At 41.0% G+C, this 25559-nt stretch overlaps 2 protein-coding genes across 2 annotated transcripts in view; one reads left to right on the forward strand and one right to left on the reverse strand.

Annotated features, from left to right (window-relative positions):
* Positions 1-1257: 1257 nt before the first annotated feature.
* Positions 1258-20389, reverse strand: LOC103154109 (uncharacterized). Its single transcript, XM_007575277.2, has 18 exons — positions 20322-20389; positions 19252-19657; positions 17466-19074; positions 17292-17367; positions 16994-17202; positions 16460-16897; positions 13023-13514; positions 11456-11911; positions 6870-7322; positions 5545-5985; positions 5203-5466; positions 4866-5120; positions 4534-4788; positions 4179-4436; positions 3792-4094; positions 3451-3717; positions 2482-2565; positions 1258-2391 (listed from the first exon to the last, which is right to left on the reverse strand). The coding sequence occupies exons 2-18, from the start codon at positions 19634-19636 to the stop codon at positions 2325-2327; spliced, it is 6312 nt and encodes a 2103-aa protein (XP_007575339.2). The 5' UTR covers positions 19637-19657; positions 20322-20389; the 3' UTR covers positions 1258-2324.
* A 1699-nt stretch (positions 20390-22088) lies between these two features.
* LOC103154139 (NACHT, LRR and PYD domains-containing protein 5-like) overlaps positions 22089-25559 on the forward strand; it is a 4214-nt gene continuing 743 nt past the window's right edge. Inside the window, exons 1-9 of the mRNA XM_007575320.2 lie at positions 22089-22143; positions 22316-22362; positions 23244-23357; positions 23456-23572; positions 23688-23816; positions 23914-24000; positions 24095-24173; positions 24719-24938; positions 25019-25552. Coding sequence (XP_007575382.1) covers positions 22355-22362; positions 23244-23357; positions 23456-23572; positions 23688-23816; positions 23914-24000; positions 24095-24173; positions 24719-24938; positions 25019-25552 — 1288 coding nt within the window. The 5' untranslated portion in view covers positions 22089-22143; positions 22316-22354. The remainder of the gene's footprint in view (positions 22144-22315; positions 22363-23243; positions 23358-23455; positions 23573-23687; positions 23817-23913; positions 24001-24094; positions 24174-24718; positions 24939-25018; positions 25553-25559) is intronic.

The raw sequence follows: 25559 nt of genomic DNA on the forward strand, positions 1-25559 counted from the left end.
GCATTTTCTCCCAGGACCAGGACCTAAAGGAGAAAGGAAGGGAGAGAGGTGGATGTGACGAAAGCTCTGGAGAAGCATCAGAAGCTGCCAAAAGTAATGATCCATGTTGGGGTCCATGTTTCCTCTAGGATCCATGTTACCTCTGGGGTCCATGTTGCCTCTATGTTCCATGTTGCCTCTAGGTCCATGTTGCCTCTATGTTCCATGTTGCCTCTAGGGTTCATGTTGCCTCTAGGATCCATGATGCCTCTATGTTCCATGATGCCTCAGGGTCCATGTTGCCTCTATGTTCCATGTTACCTTTGGGTCCATGTTGCCTCTAGGGTTCATGTTGGATAAATGTTGTAGCCTGGTAGCTAATTAGGCTTTTTAATAATATTTGTAGTTTAAATATATTCATTATTAAGCTCCTCTGAAGCTGCTGCTGAAGTCTGTTAGCATCGCTAGCATCGCTAGTTCCGCTCAGAGTCTCTGTGGGCTGTTTTCATCTGTGGAGCTGCTTCCTTTATGTATATGTAGAGTAGGAGGAACTCTCCTACTGCAACTTTCTTTGGCAACATTGCAGGGATTTTGGCAGCAGAGATGAACTGCAGCTGCTCTGTCCTCTGGGAGAAAATGCCTGGCTATGCTCTGCTGCATTACAGCTTTTGTGCCGCATAAAACCAGCAGAACAAAGTCAGCATTTCTTGTTGTTGGAGCTGCACTTGGTTGCCAGGTGAAGGACTCAGTTTGGGATTGCTATGACAAAATGGTGATGCAACATTTGAGGTTTTTGTAACAGGATGTCTTGCAGACACCAAGGCTGGGTGTTTCTTGTTAAATTTTTTTTTTTTGCTCTTTCTTCTAGAAATATCCAAATGGAAGGAAAGAAACATGCAAAAAGTGAATTTTGCATAATAGGGGGCATTTAAACATTTTTCTGTGGAACTCAGTACTGCCCTCCCGTGGTCAAAGATGGTAATTAAACACTAAGCTCTTTAATGAACCAGATTAATAATAAAACTATGAGCGATTATCAGTGAACTGAAGGACAGTCGCTGCTGTTCAGCATCAGAGTTTAGATCTGCAGCTGCTGATAATCAGTTTGTGTGTAAAACTAGAAGCTGTGGTTATAAGTGGTAACTTCAACTGATATGGAAAAATGATGAAGACATTTCCTGTGATGTCGTTGGAAATAAATCATGGGAATAGTAATAATGCTGCTATTGTTTAAGGCAGCTTCACAGAGAAGCTTGGAGGAAAAACAGAGTATTTAAATGGTTGTAATTTATTTTTATTTAAACATCTTCAGTCTCTGAACACAAAAATAATCTTCATACATTAGAATCTTAAAGTTGAAAACTAAATCATACTTTAAACTCAACACTGGAGAATGATTCTAAATCCTTTGGATTCTGCACTGAACTGTTAATAATAAACTAACAAAAAGAGATTAATGATCAAACACAAATTTAGCTTAATCACTCAACTAATTTTAACATTTGAGTTCAACAAACTAATTTTAGATAAAATGCGTATTGCATTTTGTCTAAATGCAAAAAGCTGAACCACTTAGAAGTTTATAAAAAGTCGCATTTACAATTTTTGCATACAGTTGACTACATGGAACAGAAAACAATAAGAACATTATTTAAAAAAAAATCAATTTAAACCCCTGAGAATCATTATTTAATAAATAAAAACAACACCTATAAATTAATCCATCAGTGCATTATGCCACTGATTCTCTGAGGTCTAAATGAAAAAGTAGAAAATATTTCTGCTGTGGCACATCAAGCTCCTGACCCTCTCCCCTCCCAACCTGCATTCCTGCTGCTTTACTATCAAATAAAGGTAAAAAAAAATCCTTAAAAAGACAACCATAAAAAAAACTTTAGAATAAAAAATTTCTGAAAATAAACACTTAAAATAAAAAAATATGTAAAATATCTATTTTGAAAGCTGAAATGGTGGATGCTCCAAGTGTTTCAGTGGAACATCCAGTTTGTGGTGAAAGCTTTTATTCATTTTCATAAAAAAAAAAACATTTTTTATTCATTTTTGTCTTTATGAAGGAAGAAGCAGCTGAGAAAGTAAGAACCGTCTGTCATGACTTCAGACCTGAACTGGAAGTGATTCCCATGCCTCCATGGTCAGAACATTTGGCCCAGTTCAAAACCAGAGCGGTTCTCTTCCATAACGTTCAGGTTCTGGATGGTTCCGCTGACGTCCGGATGGAAACATGGAGACCAGAAACCAGAAAAGAACCAGCCAATCCCACTGCTGACCACCTCTGATGGCTCAGAGGAGACTGGGACTTCCTATTGGTCACATGACCAGCTGCTTCATCGGATTTCAAACTTCCTGTTGTCCTTATAAGGAGTTTTGTTGACGATGTTGTTGTTGGAGAGTCTAGAAACAGAGCAGAGAAGATGAGACTCACTCAGGCCCACCAGGGCAGATCAGGGTTCCTCTGAGGACAAATATCTGATGAATGTTTACCTCACAGAACCGATGGAGGCGTTGATGGAGACCAGCTGGAGTAACCCAGCAGTGGAGGCATCAGTGATGTGATTGTGACTGAGACTGGAACACAAAGACAATACCATCATGTTGGGTTCTACTGGGAACAATCAAACTGGGAAAAAGCCCAGTCATATTTCAGAAATTTGAACTTCAGCAACTAAAATCAAAGTTATACCCAAAAGTTTGACTTTCTCCGAGGCTGATCAGAACCCCCACTCCAAATGTTTCCTGATAGGTCAGGCCAAATTGGCCAATAAGATCCCACCAGTCATCCCTAAAGTTCCCCAATGGTTGACCCAAACCTCACCAACTTGCCCCCTACAGGTAAAAGAACAACACTACAAATGTCCCTGAATAGAACAATCCAAGATGGCTGACACATTGCAGAATCAGTTAAAAACGGTTCTGCAGGTCCTCCACTCACACAACAGCGCCACCCTCAGGATATTTCCAATTGGCGCAGTTGTGTTCACCTTTGCAGAGCTTAACGTTCCCATTCCAAGGCAGGTGGCAGCTACAGAGCATAGCCACCATCACCACTTAAAGATGGAGATGGAACATCCAATTTGTGGTGTATTGCAACAGTAAATGATGTTTTACAGCATCTGCACGATGACGTAAAACCTAGGACAGGGTCACCAGACTGGACCGAACCAGTGGAGTGAGGAGGAGGCAGGTGATGAATATTTAGCAGACTTCCATCTTTAAGACACGGGAGGCTGAAGAAGAAGAAACATCTAACTTTCATTTAAATTCATTTTTCTTAGTGCTGTTTTTTTCTCCTCTGAATAAATTCCCTTAAATTGAATTTTCCTGAAGTTCTTTAAAGAACGTTACAATCCTCGTATTTAATGATGCATTTATTTCAGGGTGTTGGAAGTGTGTGTATCCAATCTGGATCAGAACCGAGGTTCTGTCCCCACAGGGGACGGCTGGGACACTTACTCCAGGACCTGGACTTTGTGCAGCTGAGTGCTGAGCTGCAGCAGCAGCTGGTCGGTCAGCTGGCAGTGACTGAGGTCCAGTTCTGCTAGGCCTTCAGACCGGTCCAGCACCAGAACCAGAGCTCCACAGAGCCTCTCATCCACTGGGCTGTGGCTCAGGTCCAGTTCTCCTCCCAGGGCTCTGCACAGGGACATGGCCCGTCTCTCTGTGTCCCCCTGACTGTCCACAAGCAGAGACAGCAGCTGGACCAGAACCGTCTTACTGACTCTAAACAGGAACAACAGAGCAAAGGTCAATGAAGAAGGTCAACACGCTTCAGCTTCATCAGCTCTCTTCCTCACCTGAGTCGGACCCGGTCCAGGACAGGAAACAGCAGGTCCAGGACACTGTCCTCCACCTCACAGTCTATCAGGTCCAGCTGTGTGTCTCTGCTGCTGTGTCTCAGGACGGTGGAGACGGCCCTGCAGTCAGCAGCCGTCAGGCTCACAGGCCCGGTCCGATCCTCCTCTGACAGATCCACACAGCAGCTGCCGGACAGATCCAACATGTGCTGCAGAGTCCGCAGCAGCTCTGGTGCTGCCCCCTGCTGGCTGTCAGAGGCAGCACAGCAGAGGATGAAGCTCAGCAGGAGATTCCTGTCCACACTGGTGGGACAGACAAGAAGAAGACCAAGCGGTTGATGAAGAGGAGGGAACGGTTAATCATGTGACCAAGTCCTGATATCTGACCTGAGATCAGAAACGCTGTGCAGCAGACAGAGGACAGACTGGATGCCCCCTGCTGGCATGGAGCTCCACATCAGCTTCAGTTTCACTCCATCACTGTGTCTGAGGATGAACAGCAGAGCATCACAGTCCTCTGAGTCCAGCTCTGCGCAGTTCAGGTTGATCACGTGACCCAGTGACCTCAGCAACCCGGGTATCAGGTGACTGCTGTGATCTCTGCAGATCTGCCTGATGGAAGTCCTCACTAAGCTGGGACTGGGGCTGAAAGCAGACAGGATCCACCACAACACTTTGTTTATTTCCAGGCAGCAGAAGCTGCTGATGGAGGATCAGACCAGCTACTTATCAGAAGACAAACCTCCATTTCTGAATCTCCACCCTGTGCAGGAAGGGCAGCAGCTGAACAGCTCTCTCCTCTAAGAACGGGTTCTTCTCCAGATCCACAGTGATGGTCTGAGCTGTCGGCTCCTGCAGCAGGTAGTGAAGAAGCTCCCAGCTCAAGCTGCAGCAGCTCAGGTCTCCACCAACTTTATTCAAGAGGGACGACGTCAGGTTCTGGTCTTTGACCTCCTGGACAAGAACCAGGAGCTGCTGCAGTCTCTCTTCACTCAGTCTGCAGAGATCAGAGACAAAACCAACTGTGTCTCTGTTCTGTGTTAAGTTTCTGATGGAGATGATGAAGATGTTTACCTGAGCGAGAGAGGAGCATCATGAAGCAGCAGACTGAAGAGACTCTGAGCAGGGAGACCAGACTCAGCCAGGTCCAACCGTCCGATTTTACAGAACCTCAGCAGAGACGCCAGACTGCTGCCGACCTTCAACAGGACTCTCTGTGACGGTTGGGGTTTGGTGGAGACCACAGAAAGTTCTTTGAGGACCAGAGAACGGACCAACCTGCCTCTGCTCACCCACTGACCCAGGAACAGAACCAGACTGCTGCAGACTCTGGACCAGACAGAAGAGAGACGATGGACATGAGGACGGATGTTTCAGCAGCAGACAGACAAACAGACGTTTCGGTTCCTGCCTCAGACTCTGCAGCTGTGCAGTGGAGCTGAAGAGAACAGCAGCTGCTCCTACGGACATCTGGCTGCCTGTGAGGATCAGATCCACTTTGGGTCCACATAGATGGAGAACTCTGCCCACCGAGCTGCAGGTTTCACTGGTCAACGCTCCACTTAGAAACAGCTTGAAGTCCAGCTGCTGCAGCAGAGACTCCAGCTGCTGAACCTCCTCTCTGGATCGCTCTGACAGGAATGAACAAACGCTCTGGAAGAATCCTGAATCACAGCTGGAACACAGACAAATGTCAGCATCAACACTCTGTGACAAACAGGAAGTAAAAACGTCCAGGACAGAGTTGACTTACATGATCTGTGAGATATGAGGCAGACCCTGCAGGAAACTCCCCACCTCACTTTGTGGAAGTGAGGCACCCATCATCACCACTGGTTTCTTCTCTGGTTGGAGTTTCAGCACTTCCAGGAGGATGGAGGTTTTTCCCTCTGACAGGTTTGTGATACACAGAGAAGGAGCCGACTGGAAAACCGGCTGCACTGATGGAAGGAGACTCAGACCAGTTTGAGTCTCACAGTCCCTCACCTGGGAGTACAGATCCAGCAGGAAGTCATTTTGGCTCTCTTCTTCATCCACTTTCCTCACATTTAACTCCAGAGTTTTGTATTTGCAGACTGATGCCAGCATCTGCAGCATCTTCTCTCCTGTCTGCTTTTCTGTCTCTGCTGCAGCACAGAACAGATTCACTAAGAACCTGGTTCGCTCAGACACAGTTGAGCTCCGAGGATTGAAACTGAAACAAGAAGAAAACATTTAGTGATGATTTGATCTGAGCTGCATAAATATAACCTCACACTAATGAAGGACTGCTGGATATGATGAAAAGTCGTAAACATGTTCCACCAGAGCAGTGATCTCACACCAGGAACATTTCGACTTATTTAAACACAGAAATACAAAATAAGAAGAAAATATGACGATTTGAATGTTGGCATCCTGTTAATTACAGGTTATGTTTGCATTACTTTGCTGTTACCCTGCAGACAGAAGTCCTCTGGTTTTCTAACCAGTTGTCAGATTTTGTCTGGTTTTTCAAGAAGCTGTGAGATTGACCTGGAGTCGTCTGTGAACTTTGAACTTTAGAGGAATTAAAGCTGCAGTGATGCACACTGGGATTCACCCACAGGAAATACAAGGTCATGAAATGTAAACCTGTTTCTTCGACTCTATTTATTTTCTGATCAAATAAATATGTTAAATTAAATAATTAATTAATCACAGAAATAGTGTAATTGATGTGATACATATTTTCAATTGACTAACAATAACAATACTCTAATAATTAAATAGTAATAATTATTCTCTCCTGTTTGCTGGGCAGGCAGGAGATCTGAACAGGAACTAAAGCTTTGGGAGAAGCAGGATGTGGCATTACAGTCGTGAAATTGAAAATGTTTAAGGATATTGTGGAAACTGTTTTAAATAAAAACTTTATGTTTAGATTTTAAACAGTCACAACAAAAGCTTAAAAATAAAATAAACTGACAGAATAACTCACTAAGTTTTGTTCCCTTGAGAAGTTTTGATATTACAAAGTGAGACAAACTATTACCTTCACTGGTCCATGTAACAGACTCACCTTCCATAATATTACTGCACAAAGAGGAATATCTTTACCTGAGCTGTGAGATGTGAGGCAGACACTGCAGGAAAATCCCCACTTCACTCTCTTCATGTGAACAGTCTGTCAGCTCCACTGGTTTCTTCTCTGGTTGGAGTTTCATCACTTCCAGGAGGATGGAGGTCTTTCTCTCTGAGAGGTCTATAGACCAGACTGGAGGAACCGACTGGAAAACTGACCGTAATGATGGAAGGAGACTCAGACCAGTTTGAGTCTCTCTGTCCTTCAACTGGGAGTACAGACTCAACAGGAAGTCAGTCTGAGTTGGAGTGCTGAAAACCTGAAAAGGGTTGTCTCTTTTATTAAAAGGGAAAGTTTCATATCTGCAGACTGATGCCAGCATCTGCAGCATCTTCTCTCCTGTCTGTGTTTCTCTCTCTGCTGCAGCACAGGACAGATTCACCAGGAACTTTGTTTGTTCAGGTACATCTGAGCTGCAAGGACTGAAACTGAAACAAGAACAAAAACATTTAGTGATGATTTTATCTCTCCAGGTCACGTTCTATACATTACCTTACACATTCTGATGAGACTTGTTTGTCAAATTTAAAATACCTTTTCAAAATAATCTATAAACAGGTATTAAACTTGCACTTAAATAAACCTACAGTCCTGTGTTAACCTTTGAATGCTGTTAGAAACCTAAATCTGGTATAGATGAAGACAGAGCGGTCATGAGTCCTGGACTGACATGGGCGCATGAGGAAGAAGCCATTAACAATCAATTGGTCAGATTTAACATCAGTAAGAAAAAATGTGGATGTGCTTTTATTCAGGATCTGTAAACTTCAGTTTTGAGCTGTAAATCCTTTTCAGATGAAGGCCCACCAGCGAGTGGACTTGCTCTCCACAGGAAGGAAGACATTGTTCCCTCTGTCCTGTTAGATCATCACTGAGTGGCTTGGCTCTTTCAAAAAGCCAGAAGGTCAACAATCTGAGGTCCATCAGGGCTGACCAGGACTTTCACAGCTCTATGGCCAGCAGAAGGCCAGCTAACATTTCTGCAGACCTGACTCATCGTGACGATAAGCTGCTTTGACTTTTACCCAAATGAAAGGCTGGTTGCCAGGTCGCTGCAGCGCTGAGTAACTGAGTAACTGAGTAACTGCAGAGGGAATTTAGACATTTCATTCAGGTTGTTGGAGAACAGATCCGTCTAAAAGTCTCAGGATGGACTTAGGCAGCCCTGGTCTACAGTTTACTACAATTAATATGGATCATTTAAATTTAATCAACACATAATATTAATTTAAAAAATTAAAGTCAAAATTTAAACAACAATCCAAAAACTGAAGAGGCTCTGCAAACTGACTGATACAATATGTTCTCCTTTAGAATTGGCAAAAAAAACAGGAATAAGCATAGGAAATGTGCTGAGGGTTAAAGTCCGAACTTTGGTGATGCACAGAGATTTCAAATTCAGAGTCTGATTTACCTGAGATGTGAGATGTGAGGCAGACACTGCAGGAAAATCCCCACTTCACTCTCTTCATGTGAGCAGCGTTTAAGCTCCACTGGTTTCTTCTCTGGTTGGAGTTTCATCACTTCCAGGAGGATGGAGGTCTTTCTCTCTGAAAGGTATATAGACCAGACTGGAGGAGCCGACTGGAAAACTGACCGTAATGATGGAAGGAGACTCAGACCAGTTTGAGTCTCTCTGTCCTTCAACTGGGAGTACAGATCCAACAGGAAGTCAGTCTGAGTTGGAATCCTCCAATCCCCAAAAAGGTCGTCTCTTTTATTTAAAGGGAAAGTTTCATATCTGCAGACTGATGCCAGCACCTGCAGCATCTTCTCTCCTGTCTGCGTTTCTCTCTCTGCTGCAGCGCAGAACAGATTCACCAGCAACTTTGTTTGTCCAAAAGACTTAAAATCCTCATCTTTCAAACTGGAAAAAGAAGAAAATATTTAATGGTGATTTAATCTGAGCTGGATGAATAAGGCCACACACTACTGATGGACTCCATCTTTGATTTCTGTGAAACATGAAATAATGCTTTGCTGGTAAAGAACAGCTTGTAATATTTTTAGACTGTTATGACTGAACTGTTTATGGTGCACAAGCTTTAAGACTGAAATTATAAGTACACCTGTGCTAAACACACACACAAACGCACGCATGCACACACATGTGCGCACGAAGCTGCAGTCCCACTACCATCCGCTCCACCTCCGCCCACAGTCGGCCTCACAACATGGACTAATGAGCCTTTTTTCTGCTTTAACCTAATGTGGTTACCCAAATAATTTTTACATTTTTCTGATCCTGCAACACTGAAAGGGAAAACAATTTGTATTTAAATTTTTGTATTTCAAAACAAAACTACTTGATGGCTATAAATATCAAATGAACAAAAGATACAACAACCCAAAATGCCAACACAGCATTAATATAAACCTCTGCAACCAAAACATAAAATCATGGGAGGCTTTTTGCACAATATAGCCAACAACAGACACTCTCTTGTCATTTCTGACCCACCAAAAGTTAAGAATTAGAGAATAAGGCTGAACATTTAAGAAGAATACTGATTTTCTTTCATTAAACAACTTATTGCTTTAGTAAGCAGTGAGTGAAAATGAGTTCAAGTTGCTACAAAGACTAAATGTGCTTCGATCTACCTGATCATCAGCACTGACCTCCATCATCCTGAACTGTGACTTTGACCTGCTTCTTTCTTTACTTCCCACCTGTAAACCACTTTGTGTTGGTCTTTCACATTACAGCGAAACATTTTTATGTTTGTGATGAAATACGGATAAGTTCAAGGGGTGTGAATACTTTTGCAAGCCACTGTATATTGTAGTATTCATTTAAAGTATATCTGAGTAATTAGAAAAGTGCTATGCAAAATGTATTATTAAAACATTACAGCTTCATCTTTATTACTCTCCAGGCATTTTATTGTGAGCATAGCTCACATGTAGCTGTAACTAACCTGAAATAATTCATGTTTATGGTCCAGTGAACATTAATTAGTAACCAGAGACCTACAGCATCAGTGTGTATTTATTGAAGTGACACTCGACTCACGTCACGTGACTGTCAAGTCAATAAACTTCTAAAATGACGTCAATTTTGTTATGTAGATATAACATGTTAGATATTTCTAATACTTTATCTTTTGAGTTGTTCTTCCTCCTGTTTTTGTTTGTTTAACTCAAGATGCTCAAAACCAGGAAGAAGCCCTGAGCCGAACCTGTTCCATGATCCCTGCCAGGTTTAACATAATTTATTATGATCAGATATCAGTAAATATCTTTACCTGAGCTCTGAGATGTGAGGCAGACACTGCAGGAAAATCCCCACTTCACTCTTTTCATGTGAGCAGCGTTTAAGCTCCACTGGTTTCTTCTCTGGTTGGAGTTTCATCACTTCCAGGAGGATGGAGGTTTTTATCTTAGAGAGATTTATGATCCAGACCTTAGGAGCCGACTGGAAAACTGACTGCAATGATGGAAGGAGACTCAGACCAGTTTGAGTCTCTCTGTCCTTCAAATGGAAGTACAGACTCAAGAAGAAGTTATTTTGATGATCTGCCTCATGATCTTCATCTTCATCATCAAGATAGTCATATGTATTACTAAAATAATACCTTATATACATCTTATTTAAAGGGAAAGTTTCATATCTGCAGACTGATGCCAGCATCTGCAGCATCTTCTCTCCTGTCTGTGTTTCTCTCTCTGCTGCAGCACAGAACAGATTCACCAGGAACTTTATTTGTTCAGGTACAGCTGAGCTCCAGGGACTGAAACTGAAACAAGAAGGAAACATTTATTGAAAAGAGGATGAATGTGAATTTTATCAAAATAAAATTTGTTGTATTTGAACTTCTCCTTTGGCTCTGGAACTGGTTGAACACATATCCAACTGCTAGACTTATTTTAGTCTAAGACTAAGCTCACTTACTTTAGTTCATTTGTTCCATGACCCAAATATTTTAATACAAACTGGTTTTTATGCTTCCATATTTACCACTACATGTCATTCTGAGTTATTTCAGGTTTATTCTTACATATTTTGGTTCAAACAAATTAATTATTAGAAACTAATTTGGCCTCATTTCTAAACTCCCATAAATTAACTCAGTTTGTCAGACAATTTTATTTCTACCGTTTTACGTTTTGGTAGTGCATTGGTTTTTCTCTTTTCATTTTACTTGAATGTTACCAGTTTGGTGAGTTTGTTGATGGAAGTAATTTAACAGGAAGGCTGAATTATTTTGTTAATAATTTTATTATTATTATTTATCTCCTTTATTTAACCAGGTAAACCCCACTGAGATCCAGATCTCATTTTCAAGAGGGACCTGGGCAAAAGTCTGCAACACGCAGCAACCTGGTTACAAAATAAAGCTAAGGTTTTATCTAATGTTGTTAATGATTGCTGTTGGCATCTATTAGTTATTCACAGCAAAACCAAACCTATTGCTGCCAACATTTTTAATTAATTATTAATGTTATTTATTATAACTACAATTTGCTCACACAATGTTACATTTTATTGTCAGTTCTGAGTGCAGCATTTAATCAGAACTCACCTTCAGTTTAGTTCACAGTAAGAAGTAAATATTTTTACCTGAGCTGTGAGATGTGAGGCAGAAACTGCAGGAAAATCCCCACTTCACTCTCTTCATGTGAGCAGTCTGTCAGATTCACTGGTTTCTTCTCTGGTTGGAGTTTCATCACTTCCAGGAGGATGGAGGTCTTTCTCTCAGAAAGGTTTAGGAACCAGACTGGAGGAGCCGACTGGAAAACTGACTGTAATGATGGAAGGAGACTCAGACCAGATTGAGTCTCTCTGTCCTTCATCTGGGAGTACAGATCCAACAGGAAGTCACTCTGATAATGATCATCAAGATAATCATCCATATCATACATGTCTCTTAAACTAACTAGAACACCATTAGAGAAAAGTGATGCTAGCATGTCCACCACCTTCTCTCCGCTCTGCTGTTGTCTCTGTGCTGCTGCACAGAACAGATTCAGTAAGAACCTGATTGGTTCTTCAGAATCGATGTTCCAAAGATAAAACCTGAAACAAGGAGGAAACATTTAATTTGAACTCAGCTGCATTAATACATGCTACTGACACACATAGTTTTATAAATGTGTATCTATGGGATGAAATCACAAGGTAAGCACATCTTGAATTTTTGTAGTTTTTATTACATATTTCTCTGAAACTGAGAATGCTGTTCTTAATAAATGTGCAGTAATACTTCTGAAGTTGGAAATGAACCAGTTTATCCAAACAGCTGATCAACACAATTTCTCTAAGACTGACAGAAAGTCTTAGAGAAATTGACTGTAATTATCAAACAGCTCCTGAGCTCATTATAGGAGTTACTTCTGAGCGAAACGCTGATGAAAACATTAAAGGGTTAATAGAGGAGCCATGTTGACTTAATGGAGGCGGAGCTTCAGAAAGAGCAGGAGTTTTTAAAGAGACAGAGACTCAATCTGAAGCGTTAAATCAGGAAGTCAAACTTCTTTTAATTCATATTTGATATGCAGACAGCATCTTCTAACAATTGAAGGTAGTAAGTACAGATTGTGCTGTGAAATGGAAAACACACGATACTGCCCCTTTTAATGTTCAGTGTTTGTTAAATAACTTGGACAATATTTAAATTTGGTCATGTGTGTTTCTTGCCATATTTTATCCCAACAATATGCAGCAAACAAAAATGTTCTGTGCCACCTTTGTGGGCGATAGAAACACCTTCCTCCAGGATCCAGACGAAACGCTCTATGCTACCATAAACTGATGGTGTGCTGCACTTATCTGGCAACCCTGCAGCTGAAAATCAGCTTTTCTGGAGGACATTTTAAGCTGTCTCTTGATTTTCTTAAAATACTTTTTAAAGGTTCCCAAAATATTTGAGATGTGATGTCTGTATTTATGCCTCTGTCTCAGCAGCGTCACTGCAGACATATCTTCATGTGTTTGTCTTCATGTGTGTTTGGACCTGCTTCTTAAACATGTTTAATATACTGTACATGGTGTATCTATGGGATGAAATCACTAGGTAAATGATCACATTTTAGATCCCCCTTTCAGTATTTTTGTAGTTTCTGTTTATCAATTTTATATTTTATTAAAAGATTTTATTCAAATCTAACATTAATTATCTAGAATGTACCTGAGCTCTGAGATAAAAGGCAGACACTGCAGGACAATCCCCACTTCACTCTCTCCATGTGAGCAGCCTGTCAGCTCCACTGGTTTCTTCTCTGGTTGGAGTTTCATCACTTCCAGGAGGATGGAGGTCTTTCTCTCTGAGAGGTCTATGGTCCAGTCTTTAGGAGCCGACTGGAAAACTGACTGTAATGATGGAAGGAGACTCAGACCAGTTTGAGTCTCTCTGTCCTTCATCTGGGAGTACAGATCCAACAGGAAGTTACTCTGATCCTCAGCAACATCATGATAATCATCATAATCATCAAAATAATCATAATATTCATCATCATAATCCATGAATCTTTCCATTGAGGGGAAAGTTTCATATCTGCAGACTGATGCTAACATCTCCAGCATCCTCTTCCCTGTCTGCTGTTCTCTCTTTGCTGCTGCACAGAACAGATTCACCAGGAACTTGGCTTGTTCACCAAAACCTGAGCTCCGAATATCAAACCTGGAATATGAAGAAAACATTTAATGATGATTTGATCTGAGATGCATTAAAAGATCTACATGTCCTGACTGATATCAATCTGTTCAGCATAAAATGGAAATAGAACTTAAAGACGTTCAGAGCAGCTCTACATGTTTTAAACTTTGACTAACAACACAAAAATAAGAAATGCTGCAGAAATCTGTAGAACAGATTTAGCGCCAAATATTTCACTACATATTTAACTATATTTAGTAATATATCACTAATTATTAAGAATAAGACAGACAGTCTTGGGGGAACTGTGGGTAGAGTAGTTGACCTGCGATCAGAAGGTTGTAGGTTCGATTCCAGCTTCCTCCTGCCACGTATCGATGTGCCCTTGGGCTAGGCCAGGGGTGGGCAATCCTGGTCCTGGAGGGTCGGTGTCCTGCAACTCTTCGATGTCTCCCTGGTCCAACACATTTGAATCCAACATCTGAATCACCTCCTATGTGCAGTCAGGTTCTCCAGAGTCCTGCTAACAACCTCATTATTTGACTCAGGTGTGTTGAAGAAGAGACACGTCTAAAAGTTGCAGGAGACCCTCAAGGCCTGGAGTTGCCCACCCCTGGGCCCTGGGATAACCCCAAATTGCCTACTGCTCTGTGTATTGGTGTATTAAAGATGTGTGTGGGTGAATGTGACTCTAGTGTAAAATGACAGGAAATATATAAGTTCAGTCCATCTTGTTGCCAGCTGCTCTACAACAGAAAACAAAACTTTGGATTTATTTATTTTATGCTAAGAGATCGGACCATGATCTGGTTCATCTCTGCTCTGAGTCTCTGATGAAGAGACGACCTGTGGGGAAGATGTTAGGAAATGGTGACGGGAAGCAGAAGAGGGCCTTCAGGCTTGTTTGAAGCAACTGAACGGCTCGCTCTCTACCAGCCTCAAGGAAATGACATCAGAGCCATGACTGACATGAAGCTCTGTGGACGGCAGCATCGCCACCAGAGCAGAGAGATGCTTCCTGAATGACAAACCCTGATCAGCAGGGAGGAACCAAAGAACCTTTAGGGAGAAGACGGGGCGTCACTGAGGAGGAAACAGAAGCAGCTACAGTCCAGATTAGAGACAGAAGAACAGGAAGAATCTGGAGGAGAAACTGCAGAGGAACCAAATCAGAGAATCAGGAAGGAAGAAGATCTCAGGCTGCGAGCAAAAGGAGGATCAGATGGACGGAAGCCTGGAAGGAGCAAAATAGCCAAATACATTCAGACAGGTTCAGGATCATCATCATCATCATCCCACCTTCCTCTGACCCTCAGCTTAACCCTCAGATGAACTGGTTAAACTGGTCTGAACTGGTTAAACTGGTCTGAACTGGTTAAACTGGTCAACCTCTGATCCTCCATCTTCCACCTCAGTCGTGGAGCTGCTGCTCCCTTTGTCTCCACTGTTCTGTCTCTAACATCATGAAGGTCCTGGAGAACCCTGTTGGCCCACCTGAGGAAGCAGACCGGCTCTGATCAGGAACCCCTGCAGTTTGTTTATCACTATGGAGACGCTATCATCCACCTGCTTCATCAACCAGCTGTCACCTGGACGAAACAGCAGCTCTGAGGATCAGATTCATCTGATCTCCTCTATAGACTTTCAGTAGGTGGAGCCTCAGCCTCATCTGGATCTATAAATAAATACAATCTATGTGATCTATATCTATGACTGCCTCACTAACAGAGTGAGGGTCGAACCAGGAGGCAGCAGGAGAACCTCAGGGCTCTGGACTCTCACCATTCCTTTCTCTCTCTACACTTCAGGCTTCCAGCAGTCAGACTTCTGTCATCTCCAGAAATACTCAGATTACTCTGCAGTTGCTGGTGGCTCAGAGATGGACCAGAGGGCAGAGAGCTGCTGGACACACAGAGGGAACAGTCAAATCATCTTGGATGGAAACGAAACAAAGGAGATGATTTCAAGAGAATATGGGTCAAAGGTCAAACTCTGTTTCCATCACAGAAGAAGAAGTGGAGGAATATAAAAAGTTCAGAGTTCATCTGGACAGATTGGAGATGCAGCAGAGAAACATCTAGAAGAGGAACAGAGCAACTGGAGGAAGAGAAGATCCTTCAAGGTTTGGATCCAACATTAGTCTGTTGGTGAGAGCGGCATCTCTTCTGCATCAGAGCCAGAAACCTGAAAAGGTTCAACAAACTGATAACGAAGGCTGGGAACCATGAACTGGTTTGGAGCGAATCAACCAGGATACAGGCTAATTTGGTCAAGTTTTGACATTACACATGAAAATAGACGTTGCAAACTAGCATGGACCACACATCTCTGAAAGATAGAGAGGTTTTCAGAAAAGTTGAGTACGAAGCCGGTTGCAATAGTTTTGTCATGTTAAGTAGAATTGGCGATGTTGGGGCAATGATGCTGACAGATATAGGAGTTAGTCTGCAGTCAGAGAGCCAGGAGGCGGTCAGGACGCCATCGCCTGGAGGCCACCAGGTGGGGCCGTTAAGCAGAACTGCCCCAGGGTAAAACCTCAAGTCTTTACCCTGCAACAGGCTTACTTTCAGAGGTTAGAACATTAAGACTAATTATAAATTATTTATTAATTCTTTTAAAAGGGTTAGAGGTTTCTACATTATACAAATAAATTATACATACTCAGAATATCTCTAATAATGTCAATAGCCTTTTGGTGCAAAGTCTCAGTCCTTTAATCTCTGTAAGGCTGATAGTCATGTTGTGTTCACAGCTGTAGTTGGTCAAATTCTTTCTGTTCTTCTTTGAAGGTATTTTAATTGTTCATCTTTGCCTGTCTGCACAAATCCAGCTCTCAGCCACGCCTCCAAAAACTTTCAGCATGACAACAATGTGTTTAACACAGTGATACAGAAATAATACTCATTATTTATTTAACAATTTCACAAGGAAAAGACCATATGAAGCAACATACAGTAGAATGACTTTACCAGAGCTGTGAGATGTGAGGCAGACACTGCAGGAAAATCCTCACTTCCCTCTTCTCATGTGAGAAGTTTGTCACCATCACTGGTTTCTTCTCTGGTTGGAGTTCCATCACTTCCAGGAGGATGGAGGTCTTTCTCTCTGAGAGGTTTATGATCCAGACTTCAGGAGCTTCTGACTGGAAAACTGACTGTAATGATGGAAGGAGACTCAGACCAGTTTGAGTCTCTCTGTCCTTCAACTGGGAGTACAGCCTCAGCAGCAAGTCAGTCCGACTTCTATCTTCCTTGAAAGGGTTGGGTGGATAGACACTTGAAAATCTCCAAACTGATGCTACCAGTTCCACCATCTTCTGTGCTGTCTGCTGTTCTCTTTCTGTTGCTGCATAGAACAGATTCACCAGGAACCTGTATTCTTCTGAATTGTTTGTCAGAAAAACAAAACTGCAAATATAATGATAAAAAAGAAACTGTGGTGTTAAAATGTTCATATTTGCAGGTTCAGTCAGGCTAAAAGGGCCCAGAATCATCTTGGCTCACCGTATTGAGCTGATGTTTGATAAAACCTCTACCAGGTACTCATGCAGACCCCTTAATCTTGGAGCCCAAAGGTGCTGATACAAGCGGACATCGACCTTTGTAGGAGCTTTCTGCATGACCCTCACAGCTCTTTCAAAAAGCTGCTTTTCCCCCCTCACTGGAAGATGTATCTGGTTTCCATCAAGGTTCAACAAGGCTTCATAGTCCATCTGTGAAAAAAACAATAGTCTCAAACATGTTGTAGAAAACGTTATTTTGACATGAAAATGTTTCAACAAAATGATAAATGAACATTTGCCTGCAGACTTTGGTTGTCTATTTGTCCTTCACTGAGAAGCACAATCTTCCAGAGCTGCTGTCGAAAAGTGCCAGTCCTGCAGTTTAAAAATACATTTAGCATTAAACATTTCATAACTTTCTACAAAATATGATTCTGAGCATTAGCAACCCCTTAAAACTTGTTTCACTGTACCATTCAACATTTTGGAGGCATCTACGCAGTCGTCTCATTCCTTGTACAGATATCGTCACATCCTCAAGGTTCAGATTTATTTTCCTGTCTGTTGATTGACTGATCACATAGGACACAGCGCAGCAGGAATGAGGGTCCAGATTCTTTCTACTGAGGTCGATATGATAGTTCAGTTTGTCCAGAAAAGAAATACAGGGTTCAGAGCTCTGGGACTCGTACAAACATTGGCATAAGAACAGCATCTCCACATGACGCCCATGAGACAAAACTGTGTCAATCAAGTCTTTAGTGACCCATTGTTGTGTTTCCTTGAGCTCCTCAGCTGGAATCAGACAGATCATCAAACGGGGACTCTTCTCATTCAACAAACGGCACATGAACGGGATCAGATGCTTCATGTGTTTCTTCTCCTCAGTGAGGAACTGCTGCAAAACCTCCCTGATCTTATCAGGACTCTTCAAAGCCCACAGAGCTGCAAAAAACTCCTGCATGGTGTAATGGAGGAAAGCATAGAGGGTTATGGTTTCAGTAGGAGCAACTTTCACATCAAGAGTTTTCAGGAAGGAAAGGACGCAGCCATCTTCACAGGAAAGTTCTTCCAGGTTCACAGTTTTTCTTTCAGTTGCATTAAAAGCAGCTTCAGCCAGAGACAGGATTTCATTGCTCTTGGTTTTGATGAACTGATTGAGATTCTTCATCTTGATTTTGCTGCTGTTCATCTGGAGACAAAACCGAACAATATTGATGTATATTTCAGTGACAGTTCTGGGCTGCAGAGAGTCTTCAGATGAAAAGCTGGCAGCCACCATCAGTGCATACATTGGAACATGACAAAGAGTCAACAGCTCCACATTACTCAGAACCTTCCTGTGATCTTCACCCAGAACTGAAGACAAATATCTGCTTATTGTTTCCTCACTGAAGCCTTTCACCTCCACTCTGAGCCAGTCTTTAGGACAGAAGTCTTTCTTATCCTGATCCTCATCTTCTGGTCTGCAGGTGATGATGATTTTTGCATAAGGCAGATTTTTCTTAGCAAATTTCTTCACAACAAGTGAAGTGAAATCTGTGACTCCATCTAAAATGATGATAAGATTATCAGAGTGGCTCTTCATATCTGTTAATATTTCGTCTTTGCCTTCATCCGGTTCACAGTGCACATTAAACAGAAGATCCTCCAAACTCATGGTTGGTGGGATGTTGGTTAACTCCCTCATGTCAAAGTAAAACATGTAATCCAGCTGCTTGTCTCTTTCTGACCACAGTCTCAACATTTCATGACTCAGCGCCGTCTTTCCCATCCCAGGTTTCCCAACAAGAAGGATGTTTTTATCATGTTTCAGCAGGTCACTGGGGGAGATTTCTGGTTTGCTCTCTGGAATGTAAGTCCTTAACTTTTTAGAACGACACATGTTGCTTTTCTTGTTTTTAAATGTCTTTACTTTGGATGGAGTAGTTGTCCCTTCTGTATTTAATACAAGTGAATAAAATGACAGTCCAGGCTTCTTGTTTTCTTCAAAAAGATTTTCACTTCTCCTCCAAATATTGTTAGAAAATTTTTCTGCTTCTGACTTCAACTTTGCTTGATATCTGTGGCACGGCTTTGATCCTGAGATTAAATAATGATAGAGAATCAAATTTAAATGAACTTTCACTTCACTTATATTGCCCTCACTTGCTAAAAAATAGATATATTTCACACAAAGTGGCAAAAACTAAATATCTGGATCTAGTTAAGTAAAAAAAAAAAAACAATGACACTTTTTAAAATGAATCTTTTCGATACCTTTGATGTAGTCAACATAAATGCTGTCATCGTCCCTGAAAGGAAAGCAGCTGATCCAGTGATGCAGATCAAATCTTTTAGCCTTAGTTGAAGCTGAATGCTTGTTCTTGGGGTGAGGAGCTGGTAAGGTTCTGCTCCTCGTCTCATAAAGAATCCTCAGTAACCTGTAGCAGGCTTCTTCCCCTTTCTTAGTGACTGAGTCCAGTATTGCTCGGGTTCTGTTGAAGTGACTTTTCTCTGCCTCTATGTTGCTGACCTCTTCTTCAATGAGAACGTTCTGCTGATATAAGTTCTCCAGAATCACTGACAGATTCATCAATCGTCCAACCAGGTGAACTCTGGCCCTCTTGATATAATCTGAGGCAGACTGCGATGAACAAGCCATGACTGCTGACTTCAGCCTGCTCTGCAAACAAACCCAACATCACTGACCCGAAAAATACAACACCAATTTATTACTATGCCAGTTATAAATAAGTATCAAACTTAAGGCAGTACCCACACCTAACACAAACACTTTATCGGTTAAACTTGCGTAATACATGTAAATCAAGTGCGAAATAGAATAAGAAAGCTTTAACAGGTTACAGTTTCAGGAAACACCGATAATTTCTGCACTGTTGATAGGAATTCAGCATAATGAAGAATTAATATTCACCTATTTTAAACATATTTTTAGCTGGACTTTCAATAAACATTCAGGTTGAACTCATCTTGCTATAAAGACAGACGACAGTACTGGCTTAAAAATAGACATGAAAATGTTCGACACGGAGAAAATAAAAATATAAATCAATACATAAAGTAACTCTTCATTAACAGGTAGGCTTTTTATATCTCAAATTTTACATTTTCAAAACGAAGATAAAATGATGTGGAACAGCTTAGTGAAATAAATATAGACGGATTTCCGGGGTAAATATAGTAACACAGACAGTTTAAAGAGGACTTCACAGAACTCAAACTAAAGAGTTTATCAATAAACTCGTCCGTCTGCTCTAGAACATCAAAACAACGGGCTCAAATACAACCTTGAAGAAAAGACACGAAATACGATAAGGAAGAATTACCGCAAACTTCTGGCAAATCAAAATCTCCACAGGTTAAGGGTGTGTAACGATGGTGCAGTTCGCGCATGCGCAGTGCCATAAAACAGAGCAGCACTAATTCACATGCATCCACTAGATGGCCAGTTAGGTTCGACCGTAAGTCTTATTGAAATGTTCATTTATATCCTAAATCATTCATACTTCTGGCAGATATAAATTTCTTTCTACCGAGAATTTTAAGAAATGTTTCCACTCTACACGACTGTAGAAAATTGAGTCTAAAAAAACAATTTAAATCCCACAACAGGCCACAATAAAAACAATCATTCTATCAAAGTTGTTTTTGAGTGTTTTCAGAGCACAGTGGTCAATTTTCAAGCTGTGGACAATAAATACTTTGTTTATGTTTGGTTTTAATAATTTGCCAAGCTCAGAAATTTAATCTTAATGCAGCCAATCAGATTTTCCATGTGATTCTTTCCATTTTATGCTCAGACTGTAAATGGTATTATTTTCATTAGGTATAAATGTTTCCAGGAGTAGAAATAATATCATTTGGAACAACATTAAATGTCCTTTCAAATAACACTAATTTCATAAATGTAGAATAAAGGCTAAAACCCATTTTGTTAATTTATAATCCTGGATTAATTTGTCTCCCTTAATTCATTCTTTATAAAACTGGAAGAATCTGAATTTCACATTTTTTCTGTTGCCTTTCAGACTGCTTACAGCAGGAGCCAAAGAAACACGGCGTCTCTGGGCTTTATTTATTTCCTGAAGTTTCTGGAGAAAGGAACAAGATGTGTGATGAAACTTTTAGCAGGTTAGAGCAGAAAGACATTTCTGCCAGCAGCTGGTGGGAAGTTTAGCAGCTACATCTGAACTGACAAGATAAAAGTTTCTCAGACTCATTCATGTCATAATTTTATGGTTGAATAACATGAACATTAATTTCTACAGTGAGTGTGTGTGTGTTTTTTTTTAGAACTATTAATGTAACAATGCTCTGCTTCAGTCAACTTGCAAAGATTTAAAATCTGCCTTATGTCTGCTTCCATCTCATGCGTGATGAGGTTTAAGACAGTGATGTATATAAACATCTAAATCTGTTGTGACGCTTGGCGAAATGCTGCACAATGGATGAGTTGTTGCTGCTGGAAGACGTAAAAGGGAGAATCAGGAGGGCATGTTTTCAGGGATCAACATCTTCTGGCTCATGGTGATGACTGGCTTATAATCCATGTAGAGCATTGATGCTGGATCTGTGTGCTGAGGTGGGTCCAGTATTAAAGGTAAAAACCTTAAATGCTGGTTATTTAAGGTCCAACAGTACTTTTCTAAGGCCCTCATACAGCAGCACATATAATGTAATCTCCAGTATTAAGTTCCCATTTCTGTAAATATCAAAATGTTCTTTTCTATTCATTTCCCTCAGTGGGGGGAACATGCCGTCACATTTAAACGTGCTGCATCCAGGGACCTTAGGACTGAACTCACCAGACTCTCAGAAAGCAGCTCCTGGTTTCTCCTCCTCCACCAATGGATTCAGTTTCTGGTTTGGTTCCAATGGAGGCAGTGAAGCAGGTGATTACCTGAGTTCATCTTAACTTTGTTAAATCCTTACTTGTGGAGTACCACAGGGCAGGGCAGGTCTCAATACTCTATAAATACTTCCATTTGGTAACGTTATCTTGGGAAAATGTATTCTGTTAGCCAGTTAATATGGGTGTGTTTATATTGCTGTGATCTTTGACCTCATGGGTTTACAGCTCAAACTAAAGGTTCAAGAATGAGAGCAGCAGAAGTCAGATCAACAAGACTCAGACTGCTGAGCAGAAAGGTAAATGTCTGTTTAATACTGTTTTATGTCAGTATTTAACATTTGAATGCTGCTTTTCTCTACTGTGATGAATTCAGGATCAGATTTCACTGGATTTTGAACCACTTCCTGTGTGTTCACCGTTTAGCCTCAGCGCTGCCGATGTCTCACACCAACATGACTTTTCTTTCAGGTTCTTCTCTGATCATTTCATCTCCAAGCAGTTTCCAACATGAGCAGGTAAACCAACAGATGTGTTGTTTTTCTATTTGTTAGTATATCTTGTCCCTGATGGCGACACTTCAGCAAGGGGTGGAGTTTTATGAAAAGTGGACTTTGTTTTGTTTATTGCATCTTATGTAAAATCTATTTTAAAAACATTGAAACAAAGAGTCTCTATTAAAGCTCTGCCTTTTAGTTTGATAGGTTTAGGATTTCTAGAAAGATCTATTTTCCACTTAAATTCAGTTAACGCTTCTTTCCTGTCTCCAAATTGTTCAACTTGCACTCAGACTAAGAAATTGTCACACCTGAGCTCTGGATCTCTGCAGCTCCGCTGGGTGTCTTTGTTGGCTCCCAGAAAATTTACACAAACTTAAAGTAATTTGACTCAAAGTAATATAGAAAATGTGTAAGTTTTCCAGCATTGTCCACAAATCTTCAACAGAGTTGAAGTTGGTGCTACAGGAACAACCAGCAGTGTTCATTTCAAACTATCTAGTAATCTGGGATTTGGAGATAATCCTCTTCATTCCTTACCATCCAGTTTGAACCAGAAACTATTACAGTTACTGATAATGCAGTAAGAGTTACTTTTTAATCGCTTTTATGGCTCTTCCCATAAATCTCTGTCTATATCCTGCTTTATTAGGAAACGGCACCACAATTTCAACTTTGAGTTCATTGTTCTCACTTCTTCCATTTTCCAAAAAGAGGTTAATGAATGTTTAATGATTTATTGTTTCGAACTGGATTTTCCTTCAGGGAATTTCTAAAACTCACAACAAACACAAACATAGAAACTGGATCTAGTGACAAGAAGCTGCCATGGCTGAGTTTGAATTTAGAATTTTATTTTATTTACATTAAAACTCATCAGACGTTTTTTTTTAATGTATCAGGTCTGCAAAGAAAAAAGGAGAGCCTCCTGAACCCAGCAGTGCGTCTGTGAGGAGCAATCATTCTGCAGACTTTCCTATGAACTTTAAAGGCAAACTGGACATTTTTGAAAGAAGGTGAGAGACATTTAACTTTCTTACATGAAGTCCTTGGGACAGATTATCTGCTGCCTGCACTCGTCAACCTTATTCTGCATCTTTATGGTTTTGGACAGGAAGCAACTTGAGAGGAGACACACATCAGATTCCATCTCAGTTTCCATGAAAAGTGACCAACCTGTCAGCCATCCTTTAAACTTTAAAACAGCCGACTCATCTGATGATGGGGAAAGGTTCATATCTTCCCCAATCTATTTAAAAAATCTTGTCACAGAATAAAATTCCAGCAGAAAATGATTTATCTCTCACATTACCTCAACAGCTCTCGTTCTTATTCTCGTTTTTTAGACTTGGTGTTTTTTCCAAGAATATTCCAGAGAAACGCACATCGGATCCCAGCTCAGTTTCCCTGAAGAGTGACCAATCTGCTGGCCATCCTGCAAACTTCAAAGATGAACAAGACACATTTAAAATAAGGTGAAAGTTCATTCATAATGTCAGAATTGTGACCTGATAAGATCTTCACAAGACTCTGAAACCTGGACCTTAGTCTCTTTCTTCAATGTTGTTCCAGGAATTTTCCAGAGAACGACTCAGTACTCGGCTCCATTTCCATGAAGAGTGACAAATCCATGGATTATCCTCTCAACATCAAAGATGGGCAAGTACCTCCTATGTAACAAAAAAAATCAGAATTTACAATCTTAAAGATCTTAACTAGCTGTGTTTAAATGTGTTTTTGTCATTTACTTCAGAGTGGATGAGCAGGAGACAGAAATGCTCTGTGATCAGACGGAAAACCAGAATGCATCAGAGCTGACCCTCATCTTCAAGGTTTCTACATGAAACACACACTTCACACCTTGGGATAATGAAAAGTCAGGAAGGAAGTCCAGTAGGCATTAGACCAAAACTGGACTCTAACACATCACCTTAAGACGCTTATTGTGATGAGGCTCGTCAGACGCCAGGGGGAATCCCAGAAACAAAAGAAAGGACCAAACTCCTTCCTTACATGGATTTAAACTAAATCCTTTAAATAGTTCATCTCTGCGCTTCCTGATTTCCCCACAAAGTTCAGTGTCACACAGGCATCAGATGTATTTATTTGTTAACCTCCCACACAGTGAAACTTCTGCTGCTTATAAGCTAAAAATGGCGTAATGCAGTGCATTGTGGGGCAGGCAGTTCTTAAACCAGTCTCTATGTTCCCAGCAGCTTCCTCTTTAATCGTCAGAGGCCCAACACTTCAAATGCTTTGTTTTGATAAAAATACCTTAGCGGGAACTCAATTACAAATTGACCCATTATGTCATTTAATGTTGATTTACTGTTACATTTACGTTTAATTGTCCCTAATTTAAACAATATTGTTTCAGGAACTTGAGAACAATATTTGTGAATTTGTGAAGAGTGAGCTGAAGAAGTTCCAGGCAGTTCTGCACCTAGGTCCAACATGTTCACAGAGTGAAAAGGATGAGGTTTTGCAAGGTGCAAATGAAGATCAGAAGAGGAGCAGCAAGGAAGCATTTTTAAATATCACACTCTGCTTTCTGAAGAGCATGAAACAGGAGCAGCTGGCTAACTTATTGCACAGCAGTAAGAGAAATTTTGCAAGGATGCTACAGTTCTGCCATTTAGCTTTATACTTTGCTAAATATTCTTTCATGTTCTTCCAGAAATGTTTGCACCACTCTGTATAAATAAGCTGAAATCCAACCTAAAGAAGAAGTCCCAGTGTGTGTTTGAGGGAATCGCTAAAGCAGGAAGTCCAGCCCTCCTGAACCAGATCTACACAGAGCTCTACATCACAGAGGGAAGAACTGGAGAGCTCAACCAGGAACATGAGGTCAGACAGATTGAAACAGCATCCAGGAAACCACACAGACCAGAAACAACAATCAGACAAGAAGACATCTTTAAAGTCCAACATGAAAGAGATCAACCAATCAGAACAGTGATGACAAAGGGAGTGGCTGGCATTGGGAAAACAGTCTTAACACAGAAATTCACTCTGGACTGGGCTGAAGACAAAACCAACCAGAACATCCAGTTCATATTTCCATTCACCTTCAGAGAGCTGAATGTGCTGAAAAAGAAAAAGTTCAGCTTGGTGGAACTGATTCATCACTTCTTTACTGAAACCAAAGAGGCAGGAATCTACAGATTTGACAAGTTCCAGGTTCTGTTCATCTTTGATGGCCTAGATGAGAGTCGACT

Source organism: Poecilia formosa, unplaced genomic scaffold (assembly GCF_000485575.1).
Source record: "Poecilia formosa unplaced genomic scaffold, Poecilia_formosa-5.1.2 Scaffold374, whole genome shotgun sequence".
Lineage (NCBI taxonomy): Eukaryota > Metazoa > Chordata > Actinopteri > Cyprinodontiformes > Poeciliidae > Poecilia > Poecilia formosa.